Consider the following 26,078-nt stretch of genomic DNA (forward strand, 5'->3'; position numbering starts at 1 on the left):
TTGAGCCTGCACGTCCGGAGCCTGTGCTCCGCAACAGGAGAGGCCACAACTGTGAGAGGCCCACGTACCGCAAAAAAAAAAAAAAAAAAATCTTCCAAAAAACAAAAGTCCAGGACCAGATGGCTTCACATGTGAATTCTATCAAACATTTAGATAAGAGCTAACACCCATCCTTCTCAAACTCTTCCAAAAAATTGCACAGGAAGGAACACTCCCAAACTCATTCTATGAGGCCACCATCACCCTGATACCAAAACCAGACAAAGATACTACAGAAAAAGAAAATCACAGACCAATATCACTGATGAATATAGATGCAAAATTCCTCAACAAAATACTAGGAAACAGAATCCAACAACACATTAAAAGGATCATACACCATGATCAAGTGGGATTTATCGCAGGGATGCAAGGATTCTTCAATATAAGCAAATCAATTAATATGATACACATATTAACAAATTGAAGAAGACAAACCATATGATCATCTCAACAGATGCAGAAAAAGCTTTTGACAAAATTCAACACCCATTTGTGATAAAAACTCTCCAGAAAGTCGGCATAGAGGGAACCTACCTCAACATAATAAAGGCCATATACAACAAACCCAGAGCAAACATCATTCTCAATGGTGAAAAACGGAAAGTATTTCCTCTAACATCAGGAAAAAGACAAGGATGTCCACTCTCACCACTATTATTCAACATAGTTTTGGAAGTCCTAGGCACGTCAATCAGAGAAGAAAAAGAAATAAAAGGAATACAAATTTGAAAAGAAGTAAAACTGTCACCGTTTGCAGATGACATGATACTATACATAAAGAATCCTAAAGATGTCACCAGAAAACTACTAGAGCTAATGAATGAATTTGGTAAAGTTGCATGATACAAAATTTATGCACAGAAATCTCTTACATTCCTATAAACTAATGATGAAAAACCTGAAAGAGAAATTAAAGAAACACTCCCATTTACCATTGCAACAAAAAGAATAAAATACCTAGGAATAAACCTACCTAGGAAGACAAAAGAACTGTATGCAGAAAACTATAAGACACTGATGAAAGAAATTAAACATACCAAGAGATGGAGAGATATACCATGTTCTTGGATTAGAAGAATCAACATTGTGAAAATGACTATACTACCCAAAGCAATCTACAGATTCAACGCAATCCCTATCAAATTACCAATGGCATTTTTCACAGAACTAGAACAAAAAATCTTAAAAGTTGTATGGAGACACAAAAGACCCCGAATAGCCAAAGCAGTCTTGAGGGAAAAAAAACGGAGCTGGAGGAATCAGGCTCCTGAATTTCAGACTATACTACAAAGCTACAGTAATCAAGACAATATGGTACTGGCACAAAAACAGAAATATAGATCAATGGAATAGGATAGAAAGCCCAGAGACAAACCCATGCACCTATGGTCAACTAATCTATGACAAAGGAGGCAAGGATATACAATGGAGAAAAGACAGTCTCCTCAATAAGTGGTGCTGGGAAAACTGGACAGCTACATGTAAAAGAATGAAATTAGAACACTCCCTAACACCATACACAAAAATAAACTCAAAATGGATTACAGACTTAAATGTAAGACAGAACACTATAAAACTCTTAGCGGAAAACATAGGAAGAACACTCTTTGACATAAATCACAGCAAGATCTTTTTTGATCCACCTCCTAGAGTAATGGAAATAAAACCAAAAATAAACCAATGGGACTTAATGAAACTTAAAAGATTTTGCACAGCAAAGGAAACTACAAACAAGATGAAAAGACAACCCTCAGAATGGGAGAAAATAGTTGCAAACAAATCAACGGACAAAGGGTTAATCTCCAAAATATATAAACAGCTCATGCAGCTCAATATTAAAAAAACAAACAACCCAATCCAAAAATGGGAAGAAGACCTAAATAGACATTTCTCCAAAGAAGACATACAGATGGCCAGGAAGCACATGAAAAGCTGCTCAACATCACTAATTATTAGAGAAGTGCAAATCAAAACTACAATGAGGTTATCACCTCACACCAGTTAGAATGGGCATCATCAGAAAATCTACAAACAACAAATGCTGGAGAGGTTGTGGAGAAAAGGGAGCCCTCTTGCACTGTTGGTGGGAATGTAAATTGATACAGCCACTATGGAGAACAATATGGAGGTTCCTTAAAAAACTAGAATTACCATATGACCCAGCAATCCCACTACTAGGCATACACCCAGATAAAACCATAATTCAAAAAGACACATGCACCCCAGTGTTCATTGCAGCACTATTTACAATAGCCAGAATATGGAAGCAACCTAAATGCCCATTGACAGATGAATGAATAAAGAAGATGTGGTACATATATACAATGGAATATTACTTGGCCATAAAAAAGGAACGAAATTGGATCATTTGTAGAGACGTGGATGGACCTAGAGACTGTCATACAGAGTGAAGTAAGTTAGAAAAACAAATATCATGTATAAACACATATATGTGGAACGTAGAAAAATGGTACAGATGAACCAGTTTGCAGGGCAGAAATTGAGACACAGATGCAGAGAACAAATGTATGGACACCAAGGGGGAAAAGTGGCGGGAGGGGTGGTGGGATGAATTGGGAGATTGGGATTGACATAGATACACTAATATGTATAAAATGGATAACTAATAAGCTGCTCTATAGAAAAAAAAAAAAGGCTTCCATGGTGGCGCAGTGGTTGAGAGTCTGCCTGCCGATTCAGGGGACACGGGTTCGTGCCCTGGTCTGGGAAGATCCCACATGCCGTGGAGCAGCTGGCCCGTGAGCCATGCTCACTGAGCCTGCGCGTCCGGAGCCTGTGCTCCGCAACGGGAGAGGCCACAACAGTGAGAGGCCCGCGTACCGCAAAAACAAACAAAAAAACAAAAAAACCTATTGCATTAGTGGCTCAACTTGTTGACAAAGAAAGAGAAAACCCATCTTGGATGATGAACTATTAACTTACCGAGTGGATCATGTCCATTAATCAATGAGAAAATATCAAAATCGATGGCTTTAAAGTTACCAAAATATGTTCTTGTTACCATTTTAAAGTTATCTTAATTATGTCCTCACAGAGAGTTCTCTAAAGTAACTAATTTTCAGTTAACAACTCTTTGGTGGGTATAATGATCTCTTTATTGAATGTCTCCCCCACTTCCTTCCTCTACTACACTGTCATTAATCATATGGTTGTAGAATATAGCTCTCAATGTTCTTTAGACATTAAAAGGTTTCCAGTAAAGGTTCAAAATTCACCATTAACAACTGGGGTTAAAAAAAACCAATCAAACATCTCAGGTTAATTAAACAAACCAAACCAAACCAAACTCTTTTATAAAAGGGTCACTGGGACAAACAATAATCTGCCTTTAAGGTTAAGTTTAACTTAGTCTATATTTGGCTAACTACAATCTAGACTATATTTTAAAGGATTTTATACTGGAACCAAATTTAGTCCTTGAAGAAAGCAGTTAGCATTGGATGACTCTTGAGTAGCCATACATTGATAGGAAAATGCCAAGAGATTCTATTCTCCCAAAATAAATGATAATTTAACTTTTTGTCACTTTCAGTTAAAAAAACCTGACAACTTATTAAGACAAAAAAAACTGTCTATTCTTCTCTTAGTGAGAACACGTTCTAAAGCAAGGCTGTGTCATTCTGGCAAAGCACACTTTGACAGTACTAAGACAGATTTAAAAATTAAATAAACTAATACTTACACTTGCTCTTCTTTAGATTCCTTATTCTGAAAAATAACATCAAGAATTAGTATTATGTATCAACTATGTTGATACAGCACAGTGATCTAACTGCATTTAGGTCAGCATTTCTCAAGCTTTTTGACCACAATCAAAATAAGAAATATAATTTACATTATAACTCAAATGTACTTACATATATATTTTTATACATAAGCATAAAACTGAAATATAAGTCCCATGAAATAAACCTTACTCATATTATGTGTGTTATGGACTGCATGTTTGTGTGCCTCCAAAATTCTTAGGTTGAAACCCTAACCCCCAGTGTGATGGTAACTGGAGGTATGGCCATTGGGAGGTAATTAGGTTTAGAGGATGTGGAGTCCTCATGATGGGATTAGCACCCTTATGAGAAGAGACCAGAGAGCTAGCTTGCTCGCTTGTGCATGCTTGATCACTTTCTCCAACGTGTGATGATACAATGAAAAGGTAGCTGTCTGCAAATTAAGAAGACAGCCTTCACCAGACACTGAATCTGCTGGCACCTTGATCTTGAATTTTCCAGCCTCCAGAACCGTGAGAAATGTTGTTTTTGCCACCCATTTTATGGTAGTTTGCTATAGCAGCCCGAACTAAGACAATGAGTGATGAACTCTGAAATTTTTTTTATTCATACTAATTCTATTTCTTTTTTTAAAATGATAGTTGTGACGCACCAAATTGATTTTATAATCTACCACTGAGTCATGAAACACAACTTGAAAATCACTGATTCAGATATTGGAAGTAAGTGTTGTGGCAGAGTTTGTATCTATTGCAATATCTTGGGACAGATATTGCAATTGTGTATGTAATTTTCATTTACAGAATCCAATACTAATTACAAGAGTTCTTGAAAGTCTACATGTAAAGAGAAAGCAGATTGATATATTAAGAATCTTATAGGGGAAAAGTGTTAGGGAGATCAGAATTGGGAGGAAATATTAAAGAGCCCTATATTTTATTTTCATTAAAAATAAAACTATAACAGCAACCTATTATAATATCAATGACAGTTAACATACTAAAGAGTATTAATTACTCTTTTATATCACCTTTCTATTGAGTATCAATTACTGTCATATAAATTACAGTATTAATTTCTACTACCACCTTGTTTACAAGAAACTTCAGGCCTCTTTCCCCACAGATTCCATGATATACTTACTAATTTGTTTTATTGTCTGTATACTAAGAAGATTTTTGCATTTCATTGTCTGTTCAATGTCCAGTGCCAATTTGATTTTACAATTTAGAATTATCAACTCCTGCCTTGGTTCTAGTGTACTTGAATAACTAAGTTGAAAAGACCTTTGATTGTTCATAATGAACATATCTAGTATAATTAAGTATACGTTCCCCCGCTATCCCAAAGTAGAGCATTCCTTTGGAACCTTTCATAAACTGAAATGGCATAAAATGAAGAAGCAATTACAGGCATACCTCAGAGATAATGAAGGTTCGGTTCCAGACAACCCCAATAAGGTGAATATTGCAATAAAGCAAGTCACATGAATTTTTTGGTTTCCCAGTTCATATATGTTTATACTATATTGCAGGCTATTAAGTGTGCAATATAGCCTTATGTCTTAAAAAATGTGTACACCTTAATTTAAAAATACTTTATTGCTAAAAAATGCTAACCATCATCTAAGCCTTCAGCAAACTGTAGTCTTTTCTTTGGTAGATGGTCTTGCCTTGATGTTGATGGCTGCTGACTAATCAGGGTGATGGTTGCTGAAAGTTGCAATGGCTGTGGCAATTTCTTAAAATACGACAACAGTGAAGTTTGTTGCATTAATTGCCTCTTCCTTTTATGAATGATTTCTCTGTTTGACAGCATTTTACCCACAGTAGAACTTCTTTCAAAATTGGAGTCAATTCTCTCAAACCCTGCCCTTGCTTTACCAACTAAGTTTCTGTCATATTTTAATCCTTTGTTGTCATTTCAACAGTTGTTACAGCACTGTCACCAGGAGTAGATTCCATCTCAAGAAACTACTTTCTTTGCTCATCTGTAAGAAGCAGCTCCTTATCCATTAAAGTTTTATCATGAGATTGCAGCAACTGAGATTCAGTCACATCTTCAGGCTCCACTTCTATTTCCAGTTCTCTTGCTATTTTCACATCTGCAATTACTTCCTCTACTGAAATCTTAGATCCTTCAGTTTCATCCATTAGGGCTGGAATCAACTTCTTCCAAACTCCTGTTAATGTTGATATTTTGACCTCTTCCCATGAATTATGAATATTTTTAATGGCATCTAGAAAGGTGAATCCTTTCCAGAATGTTTTCAATTGACTTTGCCCAAATCCATCAGTGGACTCACTACCTATGGTAACTGCAGCCTCACAAAATGTATTTCTTAAATAATAAGACTAGAAAGTCCAAGTGACTCCTTCATCCACAGGCGGCAGAACAGATGCTGTGTTAGCAGGCATGAAAACAACATTAATTTCACTGTACATTTCCGTCAGAGTTCCTCAGTGACCAGGTACATTGTCAATGAGCAGTAATATTTTGAAAGAAATCTTTGTCTTTTATTTTGTTTTACTTTATTTTTTTGAATTTATTTTATTTTTTATACAGTAGGTTCTTATTAGTTATCTATTTTATATGTATTAGTGTATATATGTCAATCCCAATCTCCCAATTCATCTCACCACCACCCACTGCCCACTTTCCCCCTTCAAGTGTCCATACGTTTGTTCTCTACATTTGTGTCTCTATTTCTGCCTTGCAAACCGGTTCATCTGCACCACCTTTCTAGATTCCACATATATGCCCTAATATACAATATTTGTTTTTCTCTTTCTGACTTACTTCACTCTGTATGACACTCTCTAGGTCCATCCACATCTCTACAAATGACCCAACTTTGTTCCTTTTTATGGCTGAGTAATATTCCATTGTATATATGTACCACATCTTCTTTAATCATTCATCTGTCGATGGGCATTCAGGTTGCTTCCATGTCCTGGCTATTGTAAATAGTGCTGCAATGAACACTGGGGTGCATGTGTCTTTCTGAATTATGGTTTTCTCAGGGTATATGCCCAGTAGTGGGATTGCTGGGTTATATGGTAATTCCATTTTTAGGTTTTTAAGGAACCTCCATACTGTTCTCCATAGTGGCTGCATCAATTTACATTCCCACCAACAGTGCAAGAGGGTTCCCTTTTCTCCACACCCTCTCCAGCATTTGTTGTTTGTAGATTTTCTGATGATGCCCATTCTAACTGGTGTGAGGTGATACCTCATTGTAGTTTTGATTTGCATTTCTCTAATAACTGTTGATGTTGAGCAGCTTTTCATGTGCTTCTTGACCATCTGTAGGTCTTCTTTGGAGAAATGTCTATTTAGGTCCTCTGACCAGTTTTGGATTTTTTTTTTTTTAATATTGAGCTATGTGAGCTGTTTATATATTTAAGAGATTAATCCTTTGTCTCTTGATTCATTGGCAAATATTTTCTCCCATTCTGAGGGTTATCCTGTTTATGGTTTCCATTGCTGTGCAAAGGCTAAGTTTTATTAGGTCCCATTTGTTTATTTTTATTTCCATTTCTCTAGGAGGTGGGTCAAAAAGGATCTTGCTGTGATTTATGTCATACAGTGTTCTGCCTATGTTTTCCTCTAAGAGTTTTATAGTGTCTGGCCTTACATTTAGGTCTTTAATCCATTTTGAGTTTATTTTTGTGTATAGTGTTAGGAAGTGTTCTAATTTCATTCTTTTACATGTAGCTGTCCAGTTTTCCCAGCACCACTTATTGAAGAGACTGTCTTTTCTCCATTGTATATTCTTGCCTCCTTTATCAAAGATAAGGTGACCATAGGTGTGTGGGTTTATCTCTGGGCTTTCTATCCTGTTCCATTGATCTATATTTCTGTTTTTGTGTCAGTACCATACTGTCTTGATTACTGTAGCTTTGTAGTATAGTCTGAAGTCATGGAGCCTGATTCCTCCAGCTCCATTTTTCTTTCTTAAGATTGCTTTGGCTATTTGGGGTGTTTTGTGTTTCCATACAAATTTTAAGATTTTTTGTTATAGTTCTGTGAAAAATGCCACTGGGAGATTGATAGGGAGTGCATTGAATCTGTAGATTGCTTTGGGTAGTATAGTCATTTTCACAATGTTGATTCTTCTAATCCAAGAACATGGTGTATCTCTCCATCTGTTGGTATCATCTTTAGTTTCTTTCATCAGTGTCTTATAGTTTTCTGCATATAGTTCTTTTGTCTACTTAGGTAGGTTTATTCCTAGGTATTTTATTCTTTTTGTTGCAATGGTAAACGGGAGTGTTTCCTTAATTTCTCTTTCAGATTTTTCATCATTAGCGTATAGGAGTACAAGAGATTTCTGTGCATTAATTTTGTATCCCGCTACTTTACCAAATTCATTGATTAACAGTTTTCTGGTGACAGCTTTAGGATTCTGTATGTATAGTATCATGTCATCTGCAAATAGTGACAGCTTTACTTCTTCTTTTCCGATTTGGCTTCCTTTTATTTTTTATCTCCGATTGCTGTGGCTAAAATTTCCAAACTATGTTGAATAATACTGGTGAGAGTGGCAACCTTGTCTTGTTCCTGATTTTAGTGGAAATGGTTTCAGTTTTTCACCATTGAGAACTGTGGCTATGGGTTGGCTGTGATGTTGGCTGTGGGTTTGTCATATATGGCCTTTATTATGTTGAGGTAAGTTCCCTCTATGCCTACTTTCTGCAGGGTTTTTATCATAAATGGATGTTAAATTTTGTCAAAAGGTTTTTCTACATCTCTTGAGATGATCATATGGTTTTTATCCTTCAATTTGTTAATATGGTGTATCACATTGATTGATTTGCGAATATTGAGAATTCTTGCTTTCCTGGGATAAACCCCACTTGATTATGGTGTATGAAACTTTTAATGAGCTGCTGGACTCTGTTTGCTAGTATTTTGTTGAGGATTTTTGTGTCTATATTCATCAATGATATTGGCCTGTAGTTTTCTTTCTTTGTGACATCTTTATCTGGTTTGGTATCAGGGTGATGGTGGCCTCATAGAATGAGTTTGGGAGTGTTCCTCCCTCTGCTATATTTTGGAAGAGTTTGAGAAGGACAGGTGTTAGCTCTTCTCTAAATGTTTGATAGAATTGGCCTGTGAAGCCATCTGGTCCTGGGCTTTTGTTTGTTGGAAGATTTTTAATCACAGTTTCAATTTCAGTGCTTGTGATTGGTCTGTTTATATTTTGTATTTCTTCCTGGTTCAGTCTTGGAAGGTTGTGCTTTTCTAAGAATTTGTCCATTTCTTCCAGGTTGTCCATTTTGGTGGCATATAGTTGCTTGTAGTATTCTCTCATGATGCTTTGTATTTCTGCAGTGTCCATTGTTACTTCTCCTTTTTCATTTCTAATTCTGTTTATTTAAGTCTTCCTTTTTTTCTTGATGAGTCTAGCTAATGGTTTATCAATTGTGTTTATCCTCTCAAAGAAGCAGCTTTTAGTTTTATTGATCTTTGCTATCATTTCCATCATTTCTTTTTCATTTATTTCTGATATGATCTTTACGATTTCTTTCCTTCTGCTAACTTTGGGATTTTTTTGTTCTTCTTTCTCTAATTGCTTTAGGTGTAAGGTTAGGTTGTTTACTTGAGATTTTTCTTGTTTCTTGAGGTAGGACTGTATTGCTATAAACTTCCCTCTTAGAAGTCCTTTTGCTTTATCCCAGAGGTTTTGGGCCATCATGTTTTCATTGTCATTTGTTTCTAGGTATTTTTTAATTTCCTCCTTGATTTCTTCAGTGATCTCTTGGTTATTTATTAATGGATTGTTTAGCCTCCATGTGCTTGTGCTTTTCTACGTTTTTCTCCCTGTAATTTATTTCTAATCTCATAGTGTTGTGGTCAGAAAAGATGCTTTGATATGATTTCAATTTTCTTAAATTTACCAAAGCTTGATTTGTTACCCAAAATGTGATCTATCCTGGAGTATGTTCATGTGCACTTGTGAAGAAAGCGTAATCTGCTATTTTTGGATGGAATGTCATATAAATATCAATTAAATCTATCTGGTCTATTGTATCATTTAAAGCTTGTGTTTCCTTGTTATTTTTCTGTCTGGATGATCTGTCCATTGGTGTGAGGTGTTAAAGTCCCCCACTATTATTGTGTTACTGTTGATTTCCCCTTTTATAGCTGTTAGTATTTGCCTTATGTATTAAGGTGCTCCAATGTTGGGTGCATATATATTTATAATTGTTATATATTCTTCTTGGATTGATCCCTTGATCATTATGTAGTGTCCTTCCTTCTTTGTCTCTTATAACATTCTTTATTTTAAAGTCTATTTTATCTGATTCGAGTATTGCTACTCCAGCTTTCTTTTGATTTCCATTTGCATGGAATATCTTTTTCCATCCCCTCACCTTCTGTCTTTATGTGTCCTAGGTCTGAAGTGGGTCTCTTGTAGACAGCACATATATGGGTCTTGTTTTTGTATCCATTCAGCGAGCCTGTGTCTTTTGGTTGGAGCATTTAATCCATTCACGCTTAAGGTAATTATCTATATGTATGTTCCTATTACCACTTTCCTAATTGTTATGGGTTTGTTTTTGTAGGTCTTTTTCTTCTCTTGTGTCTCCCACTTACAGAAGTTCCTTTATCATTTGTTGTAGAGCTGGTTTGGTGGTGCTGAATTCTCTTAGCTTTTGTTTGTCTGTGAAGCTGTTGATTTCTCTGTCAAATCTAAATGAGATCCCTGCTGAACAGAGTAATCTTGGTTGCAGCTTCTTCCCTTTCATCACTTTAAATACATCATGCCACTCCCTTTTCGCTTTTAGTTTCTGCTGAGAAATCAGCTGTTAACCTTATGGGAGTTCCCTTGTATGTTATTTGTCGTTTTTCCCTTGTTGCCTTTAATAATTTTTCTTTGTCTTTAATTTTTGTCAATCTGATTACTATGTGTCTCCACATGTTTCTCCTTGGGTTTACCCTGCCTGGGACTCTCTGCGTTTCCTGGACTTGGGTGGCTATTTTGTTTCCCATGTTAGGGAAGTTTTTAACTATAATCTCTTCAAATATTTTCTCAGGTCCTTTCTATCTCTCTTCTCCTTCTGGGACCCCTATAATGCAAATGTTGATGGGTTTAATGTTGTCCCAGAGGTCTCTTAGGCTGCCTTCATTTCTTTTCATTCATTTTTCTTTATTCTCTTCTGTGGCAGTGAATTCCTCCATTCTGTCTTCTAGGTCACTTATCTGTTCTTCTGCCTCCGTTATTCTGCTACTGATTCGTTCTAGTGTATTTTTTGATTTCAGTTATTATATTGTTCATGTCTGTTTGTTCTTTAATTCTTCTAGGTATATTTTTGTTAATTCTTGTAGGTCTTTGTTAAACATTTCTTGCATCTTCTCAATTTTTGCCTCCATTCTTTTTCCGAGTTCCTCGATCATCTTCACTATCATTATTGTGAATTCTTTTTCTGGAAGGTTGCCTATCTCCATTTCATTTAATTGTTTTTCTGGGGTTTTATCTTGTTCCTTCATCTGGTACATAGCCCTCTGCCTTTTCATTTTGCCTGTCTTTCTGTCAATGTGGTTTTTGTTCCACAGGATGCAGGATTGTAGTTCTTCTTGCTTCTGCTGTCTGCCCTCTGGTGGATGCGGCTATCTAAGAGGCTTGTGCAAGCTTCCTGATGGGAGGGATTGGTGGTGGGTAGAGCTGGGTGTTGCTGTGGTGGGCTGAGCTCAGTAAAACTTTAATCTGCCTGTCTGCTGCTGGGTGGGGCTGAATTCCCTCCCTGTTGGTTGTTTGGCCTGAGGCAACGCAGCACTGGAGGCTACAGGCTCTTTGGTGGGGCTAATGGTGGACTCCAGGAGGGCTCACGCCAAGGAGTACTTTCCAGAACTTCTTCTGCCAGTGTTCTTGTCTCCGTGGTGAGCCACAGCCATCCCCTGCCTCTGAAGGAGTCCCTCCAACAGTAGCAGGTAGGTCTGGTTCAGCCTCCTATGGGGTCACTGCTCCTGCCCCCTGGGTCCTTATGCATACACTACTTTGTGTATGCCCTCCAAGAGTGGAGTCTCTGTTTCCCCTAGTCCTGTCAAAATCCTGCAGTCAAATCCCACTAGCCTTCAAAGTCTGATTCTCTGCAAATTCCTCCTCCCATTGCCGGACCCCCAGGTTGGGAAGCCTGACGTGGCGCTTGGAACCTTCATTCCAGTGGGTGGACTTCTGTGGTATAATTGTTCTCCAGTTTGTGAGTCACCTACCCAGCGGTTATGTGATTTGATTTTATTGTGATTGCACTCTTCCTACTGTCTCATTGCAGCTTCTCCTTTGTCTTTGGATGTGGGGTATCTTTTTTGGTGAGTTCTAGTTCTTCCTGTCAATGATTGTTCAGCAGTTAGTTGTAATTCTGGTGTTCTCGAAAGAGGGAGTGAGCACACGTGCTTGTGGTCCACCATCTTGAACCGACATCCAGAAATCTTTCTTTCTGAGCAGTAGCTCTCAACAGTAGGCTTAATATATTTAGTAAATCATGTTGTAAACAGATGTGTTGTCATCCAGGCATTGTTGTTCCATTTCGGGAGTACAGACAGAGTTGATTTAGCATAATTCTTAAGGACCCTAGGATTTTCAGAATGGCAAATGAGTACTGGCTTCAACTTAAAATCACTAGCTGCATTACTCCCTAACAAGAGAGTCAGCCTGTGTGTTGGAGTTTTGAAGCCAGGTATTACTTCTCTTCATCTATGAAAGCTCTAGATGGCATCTTCTTCCAATAGAAGGCTGTTTTGTCTACATTGAAAAATCTGTTATTTAGTATAGTCACCTTCATTAATTATCTTAGCTAGATCTTCTGGATAACTTGCTGCAGCTTCTGCATCAGTGCTTGTTGCTTCACCTTGTACTCTGAAGTTATGGAGATAGCTTCTTTCCTTAAACCTCATGAACCAACCTCTGCTGGCTTCAAACGTTTCTTCTGCAGCTTCCTCACCTCTCTCAGCCTTTACAGAATTGAAGAGAGTTACGGCCTTGTTCTAGATTAGGCTTTGGTTGAAGGCAATGTTGTGGCTGGTTTAATCTTCTATCCAGAATACTGAAATTTTCTCCTTATCAGCAATAAGGCTGTTTCACTTCCTTACCATTCCTGTGTTCACTGGAGTAGCTCTTTAATTTACTTCAAGAACTTTTCCTTTGCATTCACAACTTGGCTAACTGTTTGGCACAACAGGCCTAGCTTTTGGCCTATCCCAGCTTTCAACATAACTTCCTCTCTAAGGTTAATCATTTCTAGCTCTTGATTCAAAGTGAGAGACCTGCAACTCTTCCCTTCATTTGAACACTTTTAGAGGCCTTTGTAGGGTTATTAATTGGTCTTTTTCAATATTGTTGCATCTCAGGGAATAAGAAAACCCAAGGAGAGGGAGAGAGATGAGGGAATAGCTGGTCAGTGGAGCAGTCAGAATACACACATTTATCTTTTAAGGTGGCATTATCTTGTAATGGGCATGGTTTGTGGCAACCCAAAATATAAAAATTACAATAGTAATACCAAAGATCACTGATCACTTCAAGTGGGATTTATCCCAGGGATGCAAAGATGGTTCACTATCCACAAATCAATCAATGTGATATACCACATTAATAAACTGAAGAATAAAAATCATATGATCATCCCAATAGATGTAAAGAAAGCTTTTGACAAAACTCAACATCCGTTTATGATAAAATTTCTCCACAAAGTAGGTACAGAGGGAATATACCTCAACAAAATAAAGGCCATATATGATAAGTCCACAGCTAACATCATACTCAATGGTGAAAAGCTGAAAGCATCAGGAACAAAACAATGATGCCCACTCTTGCTAGTTCTATTCAACACAATTTTGGAAGTCCTAGCTACAGACAAGAAGAAGAAAGAAAAATAATCCAAATTGGAAGGGAGGTAGTAAAACTGTTCCTGTTTGCAGATGACATGATATTATACATAGAAAACCCTAAAAACACCACTAGAAAACTACTAGAGCTCATCAATGAATTCAGTAAAGTCACAGGATACAGAATTAATATACAGAAATCTGTTGCATTTCTCTACACTAACAAAGAAATATCAGAGAGAGAAATTGAGAAAACAATCCCATTTACCATTGCATCAAAAAGAATGAAATACCTAGGAATAAATACATGGAGGTAAAAGGCCTGTACTTGGAAAACTAAAGATACTGATGAAAGAAGTTGAAGATAACACAAAGTGATGGGTAGATATACCATGTTCACAGATTGGAAGAATTAATATTGTTAAAATGACTATACTACCCAAAGCAATTCACAGATTCAATGCAATCCCTATCAAAATACCAATGGCATTTTTCACAGAACTAAAACAAATAATTCTAAATTTTGTATGAAAATTCAAAGACCCTGAATAGCCAAAGCAATCCTGAGAAAGAAAAGCATTGCTGGAGGTATCATGCTCCCTGACTTCAGACTGTACTACAAAGCTACAGTAATCAAAGCAGTATCGTACTGGCAAAGAAACAGACACATGGATCAAAGGAATAGAATAGAGAGCCACCCAGGAATAAACCCACACACTTACGGTCAAGTAATCTATGACAAAGGAGGCAAGAATATGCAATGGGGAAAAGACATTCTCTTCAATAAGTAGTGCTGGAACAGCTGAACAGCTACATGTAAAAGACTGAAATTAGAACATTTTCTCATGCCATATACAAAAATAAACTCAAAAGAGATTAAGGACTTAAATTTAGGACCAGAAACTATAAAACCCCTAGAAAAACACATAGGCAGAGCACTCTTTGACAAAAATTGTAGCAATATATTTTTTGGATCTGTCTCCTAAGGCAAAGGGAAGAAAAGCAAAAATTAACAAATGGGACCTAATTAAATTTAAAAGCTTTTGCACAGCAAAGGAAACCATCAACAAAATGAAAAGATAACCTACTGAATGGGAGAAAATATTTGCAAATGATATGACCAAAACCGGTTTAATATCCAAAACAGACAGTTCATACAACTCAATATTAAAAAAAAACAACAAAAAACCCAAACAACCTGATTAAATAATGAACAGAAGACCTGAATAGACGTTTTTCTTCAGAGGACATACAGATGGCCAACAGGCACATGAAAAGATGCTCAACATTGCAAATCATCAGAGAAATGCAAATCAAAACCACAATGAGGGGCTTCCCTGGTGGCGCAGTGGTTGAGAGTCTGCCTGCTGATGCAGGGGACACGGGTTTGTGCCCCGGTCTGGGAAGATCCCACATGCCGTGGAGCGGCTGGGCCCGTGAGCCATGGCTGCTGAGCCTGCGCGTCCGGAGCCTGTGCTCCGCAACGGGAGAGGCCACAACACTGAGAGGCCCGCGTACCGCAAAAAAAAACCACAGTGAGATATCACCTCACGTGTCAAAATGGCTATAATCAAAAAGACCACTAATAACAAATGTCAGCAAGGATGTGGAGAAAAGGAACACTGTACACCTTTGGTAGGAATGGAAATTGGTACAGCCACTATGGAAAACAGTACAGAGGTTCCTCAAGAAACCAAAAATACAACTACCACATGATCCAGCAATTCCACTCCTGAGTGTACAGCCAAAGAAAATAAAAACACTAATTTAAAAGACACATGCACCACAATGTTCATAAGCATTATTTATGCTAGCCAAGATATGGAAGCAACCTAGCGTCCATCAATAGATGAATGGGTAAAGAAAATATGGTATATATACACAATGGAATACTACTCAGCCATAAAAAAGAATGAAATTTTACCATTTGCAACAACATGGATGGACCTAGAGAGTATTATGATTAGTGAAATAAGTCAGACAGAGAAAGACAAATGCTGTATGGTATCACTTATATTTGGAATCTAAAAAATAAAACAAATGAATAAATATAACAAAACAGAAACAGACTCAAAGATATAGAAGACAAACTAGTAGTTACCAATGGGGAGAGGGAAGTGGGGAGGGACATTATAGGGGTAGAGGATTAAGATGTACAAAATACTTTGTATAAAATAAATAAACTAAAAGGATATATTGTACAGCACAGGGAATATAGCCAATATTTTATAATAACTTTGAATGGAGTATAATCAATAAAAATTTTGAATCACTGTTGTATACTCAAAACTAATATAATATTGTAAATCAACTATACCTAAAAAAAAGATCACTGATCACAGATCACCATAATAAAATAATAATAATGAAAAAGTTTGAAATATGAGAATTACCAAAATGCGACACAGAAACACAAAGTGAGTCAATGCTGTTGGGAAAATGGTGCCAATAGACTTGCTTGATGCAGGGTTGCCACAAACCTTCAATTTGTAAAAAATACAGTATCTGCAAAGTGCAATAAAGCAAAGTGCAATAAAATGAGGTTAGTCTGTACCTTTTTTTTGTATAAGCAAAAATCCTCTTCAGATTTCTTTTGGTTAGCACAAACAGATACTAATGCAGGTCTTTCATAAAAAACGAAGTGGCATAAAGTGAATTTCGAAAAGCGTGAGATACCTGTATTTCTAAAACTCCTTTTAAGCTCTTTCCAGGACAACTTCATGCCTGTCTTACATGCATCTCAGCAACTTCCCTTTAGAGGTGACATCCACTTTGAAAAGCCTGATTTATTTCCTGCCATATTTCTTTTTTCCCCAAGGCTTCAATCTCAAAGCATTCTATACTTCTGCTATCTGCTTTACCTTCCTTTTCTATTCCTAACCCTCAGTCCCTCTGAGTAGGGAATGGAATTGGGAAGAAAGAACTAATGAACTCTCAAAAGAGTTATTTACACCTCTATACATACTCTATTTGCTACACAAATTTTACTTTTTCGTCATCTTCATCCAGAGAATCCCTGATAGGTGTTTTTAGGACCTCAACTATTATTAGGTAGACATGCTGAAAATCAAATAATTAAGAGAGGACATAATTTCACACATAAGGACTTTATAGTCACTCTGTATAACACAAACTTCTATATGCTAGAAGTTTTCGTGAGGAGAACTCTTGATAAGAGAATTTGATTGACTCAGCTTTTTATAATTGGTTGCTTACATTATACTAGACAATTATTTGCTTCTATAACAGTAATTGAGTTAATGACTAGGAGGACTATTGTATATGAAATAGTCATATGAAAAATTTTAAGCGTTTTTTAGGTTTATACTTCAAATGTCGATAAAAGATATAAGATACACGATCTCTCTTCTGATGCTGAAATTTTATCTTGATAAAATTAGTTTGTTTTCAAAGTATCTCAATTTTTTTAATAAAAAAAATTGGAAGTAAACTTAGGATGTTTAAAGAAAACAAAAAAATTCCTAGATAGTTGCTGAGTTTAATAAGAAATTTTTAATATTACTAGTGTATAAATTTTAAGTAGCATTTACATTATTTCTGCTTATGTTTATTCCCTGTTTAATTTCAATTTGACAGAGAAGTGGGGCTTTCCATTTAGCTAAAACTGAGAATCCAAGTATTAACATATTTTAATATTTTGGAAGTAAGGAAGAGACACACTGTAACACTTGGAGCTTAGATTTGTGGTCTCATAGCTATAGATTTACTTGGTCAGCCTTATGCAGTATTAGACCTGGGACTTACCAATGCTTTGGCAAAAATAAAAAATAGCAGCTAAACTAATGAATCAGGTTGCATTTTATTATATATGAATAGTCTAAAAGTAAGAAAAAATATTTGTACTCATGTCTTTTAAAAACAAAATTTATTTTAAAAATTAATTTTCAAAATAACTTTTGATAAATATGAAAATTATATTGATATTTTACTGATCAGAGTATAAAATAATCTTTATTTTGTTTTGTACCTCAGTAAGTATTTTGTAAATTTACTTTCATTTGTGTAAAATTTCATTTATGACTAAAGTTTGTGTATACTTCTAAATGACTAATAACATGAACTTATCAGATTGTAGTTGGGCAAATATTCTCAGTTTATAATATAATCTAGACTTTAAATATATGTTTCAAACCAGAAAATAACATTTTTCACAGTAAAGTTTACATAGCATAGCGGTTAGCTATATGCTTAATAAAAAAATTATCTTGAGTCCAAATCCATAGGAATGTACAACAACAAGAGTGAACCAAAATGTAAAGTATGGACTTTGGATAATTATGATATATCAATTTAGGTCCCTCAATTGTAACAAATGTACCACTCTGCTGGGGAATGTTGGTTGAAGAGGTTGTGCATGTGTGGGGGCAGGAGGTATATGGGAAATCTCTGTATCTTCCCCATAATTTTGCTCTAAACCAAAAAAACTGCTCTAAAATAATAAAGTCTTAACTTTAAAGAATTAAGCCAATAAAAAAATACTCTTGACTTTCTCTTGTAATTTTTCAAGCTATTAAGAGACTTCTTGCTAAAACTGTGCTACAGATCATAACTTGTTCATTTTACAACTCTCAAATAACAGGAAGAGGCATAAAGAAGCTTCTTGGATTTGTATCATTTTTGTACATTACTGCATTGTTGGAAGAGTCTTAGACACAAAGGAGAAAATCAAGATTTCTTAGGTTTTGAAAAATGCTTCTGAACTTATCTGTAAAAATATGAAAAGAAGCTGTGTTTAAAACAGAGTAGGCAACCTAAGTGTCCATCATCAGATGAATGGATAAAGAAGATGTGGCACATATATACAATGGAATATTACTCATCCATAAAAAGAAACAAAATTGAGCTAGTTGTAATGAGGTGGATGGACCTACAGTCTGTCATACAGAGTGAAGTAAGTCAGAAAGACAAAGACAAATACCGTATGCTAACACATATATATGGAATTTAAGGAAAAAAAATGTCATGAAGAACCTACATAAAGAACCTACATAAAGACACAGACCTACTAGAGAATGGACTTGAGGATGTGGGGAGGGGGAAGGGTAAGCTGTGACAAAGTGAGAGAGTGGCATGGACATATATACACTACCAAATGTAAAATAGATAACTAGTGGGAAGCAGCCGCATAGCAAAAGGAGATCAGCTCGGTGCTTTGTGACCACCTAGAGGGGTGGAATAGGGAGGGTGGGAGGGAGAGAGATGCAAGAGGGAAGAGATATGGGAATATATGTATAATTGATTCACTTTGTTATAAAGCAGAAACTAACACACCATTGTAAAGCAATTATACTCCAATAAAGATGTAAAAAAAAAAAAAGAGTAGGCATTTTTTTAAAATGAGAGTCATACACAGAAATTAGTGAAATTTCCAAGTGACTAATTCAGTTTCTTTACTTATATATTTAAATGTATATGTTATGATTTAGGGAAGTAAAGTAGGGCATACTGTAAGTTTAAATCATTTTCAGAATCTAACATACATAGACTTCTCTATAATCATATATTCAATAAGCTATGAACATTTATAAGTCATTTGTGCTACATGTCTACTTGGACTAATTTTAAGTTCTAACTAATAGTAAAACAATGTATTAAACCTAAGTGTTCATAATCAGACATTCCTCTATTATAACACTAATATAGCCTCTTACCTTTTTATTCTTGGTCTTTTTCTTTTTCTTTGGTTTACTCTTAACCTGATAGATAAGAAATAAATCATTTATTTAATATGCAATTCAAATTGCACAATGGATTACTTTACAAAACGTATTTCCTCTAACCACTGGGATCTTTTATCTTCTAATATAGATCACACTTTCCTTCTAGATTCTATGGAAAATTATTTTCATCTTAATTTTAATCTCAGTTTTCTGCTTGAGAAATCACTGATGTATAAAGGAACAACATATAATGTCAATAAGTAGGCTACTGAAAAGAGCTCAGAGGTCCTCACTTGCACACGTGCATGCATGAGTAACAGAGGAGGAAGGCACCTTAAAAAAAATCAACGTATTCAGGTTCATTAGATGAAAAATTAAGCCTAGGAAGAATTTAGTGACTACATAATATCTGTTACCACTTATCTGTAAAGAAATACATCCTGGATGGTTTTAATTCTACCTCTGTGTAAATAGCATTGAAATATCCCTGTTTTCTCTTCCTTTCTCTCTCCTTCTATTCCCCACTATGCTTTCTTCTACTTTCTGTTAACCTCCCACATCCATTCTACCACTCAGGATGAAGAAACATGTGCCAGGCACATAATAAGTGTTCAATAAATGCTGCCAAAATATATGGCTAAGGCAGGAAAGATTATGGAAGAAAGTATTGGGAAAAGAACCATTCCAATTCAAGCTCTGTGTAAACACTTTGATAAATATAAACTAAGATTGTCTGGGAGGCTTTAAGAATAGCACATGCAACAAGCTAAAAGCCTTAAGTTCTTCTAATTCAAATATTAATGAGCAGTTATACTTCCTGGAGATCTTTAATAGATTCTGTTGAAGATTCACTGGGTATCGATGCCCCATCTTTATTCATTTCTGCTAACTGTATTTCAGGGATTGATTTCACATTTATATTGTACTCCATAAGAGGTGGACTTAGTTCTTCTTCTTCATTTTGTAACTCTTCTATTTCAATACCTAAATATTAAAACCAAAACACTCAAAGTCCGGATGCATATAATTTTAGCCTCTTATCACTATTTTGAATATATTTACTACCCCCATAACACCACCCCAGAAATGGAAGACATCTTACTCTGTTCAAATACTAAATGAAAATAAAATGCCCATTTATCAATGACCAAATAACAGGTACATATACTAGCCTGAAACCAATCAATATAAACTCAAATGCTAAGATACTTGACTGTTATCTTAAGCAGACTATAGATACAGATAATGTAGAACTTAAGTCAATTCTAAATACTAAGTTTTTGAGTATCCTGACATTGACCTTATTAAATATTGCAACTAGTATTATTTTAGGGCATAAGTCTGAAACATAAAGAGAAGGAAAAGCTAGATTTTTTTTCCCTTTTTTATAATCAAAGGTTATTAAAGGGTATCAGTCCCCAATTATGTGACTTCCTTGATACCATGATCCTTGACACTGCTCTAGAGATTCAATACCTAAACTTGTGGACTTCATGTGACTGGTCACAGATGGTCCAAACAAAACCCATTGTGTTACTTTCTTAAGTATAATTTTACTCCAAACAAAACCCATGGTGTTACTTTCTTAAGTATAATTTTAATTGCAAAATTTGAATTCCATTTTAAAAAACCCAACAGTACATAAATGGAAATTTAAAAAATTAGCAACTTACCACCTGGCAGAAAAGTATATAGCTTAACAATGGATAGTTAACCAGATAAAAGTTACATAAGCTAAACAGTAGCATATATGAGCAGGTAGAGCAAGCAGGTAGGCATTTTTGCCTGTTGAAGTGCCCTGTGTGTCAAAAGTTAAAATACTCTGTTAGGGTAAACCCTAGGGCATGTGCACTAAGACAAAGGCAGAATAAAGGCTCATACTAGATTCAGCTGACCAGTAGTAATCTGACCATAAAATTTTCCGATCTTATAACAAACAATTACTGTTTATCATACAGTTTATCTGACCAAGTAAAAATCTATAGGTGCCCCTTAGCTATCCAAGGTCACTTAGGCATTTGGTTTTTAAACATACTTACGTTGACTGCCCGTTATTGACTGTAGAGCAATTCCTATGATACATAAAGAAAAAAATTAGATATATAATTGCAAATGTAATGTAACTAACAAATATCAGACTGAGACTAAGAAAAACCAGAAGATTTTTTACACTGCACCAATAAATATTATAACTAAAAATAACCAGCTTCACTCATGAATCCAGTTTAAACAAGGCTTAATTAGATTATAACATAAAGGTTATAAACCCATGTTTAGAGAAAGAAAGGTTTAAAAAAAAGATAGTTCATAATAGATAATGCCTAGGACACAAGCACTTTAAATCAAGAAGCAAATTTTTACAGTTTACAGTCTAAGTTCATGAAGTAATTGTCAATTATGAAGCAAACCTCCATTGAAAGTTTGAGCCTTTTTTTTAGCAAAATCCTGATGAGCATTCTCTCTCCTTGCCCATTAATATTTATTAAGCACCTATGATATATCAGGCTGTGTTAGGCTCTAGAGTTTGAATGGTGAGAAAAAAGATAACCATCATAGAGATTTAGTGGGGACAATGGATATTAATCAAATAATCAGATACACAAATGAAAACAAGACTGTAATAACTACTAGGGAAGACATATAAGATACTAGGAAAGCCTCTATTAAAGGGACTTGAGCAATAAGCTCGTCAGACTTTCAGAGTGAAAACTGTTTGAAATACCTTGAATTTATTGCTCAACTCACTTTCCCAAATATTTTTATTCTCATAAGTTTTTGTCATTCAAAATCTTAATAGAGTAAATGTAAAAAAGAAAAGTCTCTAATTTATAAGCCAATTTACAAGTCAAGGGTGCTTGCCTGACTTTCTTATAGCATCAAACTCAGCATTCTCTTCTTTTATGTTCAAAGAAAGCTTTCTTAGAGGTTAAGTAGGAAAACACAATGGAATCCCAGAGCCTTAGCAAAAGGAGTGGGATTGGGGGCTAGCAATTATAGCTGAAGAAAATCTGGACCAGGTCAACAATTACTAGAAGCTTGGAAAGTCATACATTTAAATAGCATCACTGTGATCATCAGTTGCTCACCAGGTAGTATGACTAATAATTTGGGACCAGGAAAATTCACCTAGAATAACACAGCAAGGGTTTCAGTGATGCTGACATGGCTTCAACTCCACTTTCCACCATGACAGCTGAGAAGCTATCCTGGAATGTGGGGAGGAGGTCTGAAGTCTTCCCCATAACAACAAATAATGTTTGGGAATGGACACCGCTAATTAGACAACCTTAGACCTTGCATAAATGTTATCTGATTTTTAAAATTACCTATGACCAAACTTTTAAACAAAAGTCAAGGTTCTGATAGAAAGGAGAAACATACACTCATGGTGTCTAAAAGGGCATTCTTGAAATACTCAGTACCTGTATTTCATGGTTTTAGTCATCCTTAATTTTGTAGAAGTGATAAAACTCCTCTACTTAAAAATATTCAACAATTCCTTTTTGAAAACACAAATTCCTCAACATGGCAAGAGAAATCCTCTTGAATGTATTCTATGAACTCTCCCCTACTTTAATCTCAGTATTGCCAAACTTTTTAGTTCCTTGTACTATAATATATTTTTATGTTTCTATACCTTTGCTCTTGTTTCCTTCTGAAACATCCTTCTCCATCTTCTTCACTTGGCTAACTTTTACATGTCATTTAACAACTCCTTAGATATTCTATCTCCAGAAAGCCTTTTTGGATTCTCTTAGGCTAGAATTTCCCATGGTATTCTGGAAACATCTCTAGCACTGTAATTTCTATTGGCTTCTTGATGAGGATATTCTCTCAAGAATGTGAGCTCACTGAATCTCCTACCCTTAGCACTGTACCTGGCACATAGCAGACACTCAGTGAAGGTTTACTGGCTTAAGTAAATAATTATTTTGTACCTTGTTGATAGCAGGATAACATCCTCTGAATGATTTCTGGTACTGGTATGCCTAGGTAGATGGACAGCTGATGGTAATCAAGGGAGATATTCTCAATGGGATTCTCCTTCACTTTGTCAATGTCTTCTTGCTTCATCCCGAGGCGCAGAAGAATATCTGAAACTTTTTTCCAAATTGAATTGAATTGTGACTCAGTGAGACCATTCATCAAAATCTCACTAAGGAGGATATCCCTGTATTTGCACAGCCTCAGGATGTCTGCAGACTTAGAGAGATCAGAAGATGGTGGTTCCATATTCCAGCCTTTTTTGGGTGCAGGGAACACATTCAAATGTTTTATGAGAGCTAATAGGAGGTATAAGTCAAACTGTTTGGACTGTGGCAGCTCCTTGTTTGGGGGATAAAGCAGATGCCATGCTCCACCCAAAGGGTGATTGGTCCAAAGATGGTTGTAGTAGGGTTCCAATACATTCTTGTGTATAAGAAGCTCTTTTTTCAAAAGAGGGGGTGGCATAGCCTCATCAAATATTTGCCGAACAATGTCAGTACCAGAAACAATAATTATATGAAGCAGATGATAGAAATAATTATAATCAAGTTTGAAGATAGGCATTTCATCTGAAAATGAATTTTGAGAAGTCAAAAGATTCCACATTAATGCTCTTTTTCTATGTGATTTCTTGCATTACATCCTAAGCTCCTGTAGGACAGGCACTATTCCAAAAGAATGAAGTACAGTACAGTGCTTTGTCACAGCCAATGCTCAATAGGCATGCTGCTATCTGTCTAGCTGTCAAAAAGTCAAAACAAAAACAGTATGTTCCAAGCAAAAGTAATCACAAAAACTAATCACTGTAGAAGGCTTTCAACCATCCAGGGTTTTGTTCAAATAAATGAGCTTTGGCCACCAAATGGCATAAAAGTATTAAGCCTTTGAAAATTCTGAAGACTGTCAAGAATGGTAACTGCCAGTGTTTAGTTATACTTTACTTAGGCAATTATATTTTATCTTAATCAGCATTGTCCAGTAAAACTTTTTGTGATGAAAATATTTTAGATTTTCACTGTCCACTAGCCACTGAACAGTGGAAATGCTGCTTGTCTGACAAAGGAACTGAGTTTGAAATTTTATCTAATTTTAATGAGTTTAAATTTAAACAGCCACATATGGCTAGTGACTACTGTATTAGACAATACAGAACTATAGCAAGAAACATAAAGTGATTTAATGCCTTGCTTCTCAAAGTACAGTCCACTGGCCAGCAGCAGCAGCAGCCACATGGGAGCCTGCTAGAAATACAGAATCTCAGGTCTCACCCCAGAGATACTGAATTGGCACCGACATTTTAACAAAATCACAGATGATTCAAATATATATTAAAGTTTGAGACACACTGATCTTATGAACCTCTTTTTCTTATCCTTTCAAAAAATAAATTAATGATTAAGTAGGTATTTCATCAATGAAATGGAATAAGGCATGAGACGGAACTATTTGATATTTTTCTGGTTTAGTAGCACTTCCCAAAGAGGAAAGTAGACTGAGGTGAATTAGAAAGTAATAAGAATTTGGTATATGATGGTATATTTTTAAAACTAATAAAATATGTGTTTATTATAAAGCACAACTTTATTATTTTATCCTTCATGATTCTGTGTTTCAAAAGATTTTTAAAGTAATATTCTTGTTTGATATACTTGACATAAACTGTGGAGGCAAACAAGGTTACAAAGCAAATGACTCAAGGAGCTTTCTCTGGGCTGCCAAATAAGAAGCTGGCTAGGATCAGGGACATCCATTCTCCCTAGCAAGAAGGAATGCCACCAGACTACTCTTCCATGGGTCCAGGAGCCCTTAAGCTCTCCAAGTGCTGAGCAGCTGGCATTTCCTAGCACACTCCTAAAGAGCTGGCACCTAAGTTTAGACTACTTGGCCTTGAGCCCCAAATGTTCATTCTTTCCATTTCACCCTTTTAACAGGGAATGCAACAAGTGAGGAGTTGGTAGGGAACATCAGCTGAAGCTCAATCTGTGTAGTCACAGCTATGCACCAAATCCAGCAAACCTCTCTATAGATAGATGCAAGGTAATGTGATACCCATACACCTGCTAATCTTTCTGTCCATAAATTCCAGCCTACACCAAGTGATGTTTGTTAGTGTAAACCCAAGCCCAGCGAATGACAAACTCAAAGAAACACACAGTTGTTAATGGCATGATACTTTACAGAGCAAGTCAAAATTTTTAACAGTTTTCAACAGGAGACATATGAAAGTAAAATATACCTTTTGTACCAAATTTTAAACTGATCTTCGGTCTTATATCGCTATCATCTATTTTCAGAGACATCAACTTTTTATAACTGCAAATGGAAAAAAAATTAGGTTAAAAAAGTCAGTGAAGATTTCTAGTATCAGCATGGCTAAGTCAGTGAGCATTTTCTTCTCTTCCTTCTGGAAATAACTTAAAAGCAAAGGAGAAAAATATATGAAAAAATAAAAAACACCAACAGTAACAACCCTACATTGCCACTTTCATTAGAATTCGGAGGCAAGTAGAATTGCTAGATTTCATACAAAAAGAATCACATGACTAGCTTACTTGCAAGAAGACTATTTGGTAGTAGGAAAAAAGAAATCTTTGCACTGTAAAAAGGCAGCAAATCTGGAACTCCTCCCAGACCCTCCTCCACCACGGTATCTTATTACCAATAACTATGCCAAGAAAACTCAACTCATTTAATGATTAGTGATTAAAAGAGAAAGAAAGAAACTGGCATAGCATCAATACAAATAATTAGAAAAAAATTGAGGGAAAAAGTAGCAAAATTCATTAAA

At 35.8% G+C, this 26,078-nt stretch overlaps 1 protein-coding gene across 4 annotated transcripts in view; it reads right to left on the reverse strand.

Moving 5' to 3' along the window:
- DZIP3 (DAZ interacting zinc finger protein 3) overlaps positions 1–26,078 on the reverse strand; it is a 119,935-nt gene that overhangs the window by 34,785 nt on the left and 59,072 nt on the right. For 3 of the 4 annotated variants that reach the window (XR_010943750.1, XM_067738945.1, XM_067738946.1), the window contains exons 13-18: positions 25,527–25,603; positions 23,242–23,859; positions 21,343–21,375; positions 20,118–20,287; positions 19,295–19,339; positions 3,746–3,771 (exon numbers count right to left, since the gene is read on the reverse strand). Coding sequence is in view for 3 of the 4 variants with exons in the window: in XM_067738945.1 (XP_067595046.1) it covers positions 3,746–3,771; positions 19,295–19,339; positions 20,118–20,287; positions 21,343–21,375; positions 23,242–23,859; positions 25,527–25,603 (969 nt within the window). In the remaining variant the exon portion in view is untranslated. The remainder of the gene's footprint in view (positions 1–3,745; positions 3,772–19,294; positions 19,340–20,117; positions 20,288–21,342; positions 21,376–23,241; positions 23,860–25,526; positions 25,604–26,078) is intronic. The other variant, XM_067738948.1, reaches the window with a different exon arrangement.

The sequence above is a fragment of the Pseudorca crassidens genome, chromosome 5 (assembly GCF_039906515.1).
Source record: "Pseudorca crassidens isolate mPseCra1 chromosome 5, mPseCra1.hap1, whole genome shotgun sequence".
NCBI lineage: Eukaryota > Metazoa > Chordata > Mammalia > Artiodactyla > Delphinidae > Pseudorca > Pseudorca crassidens.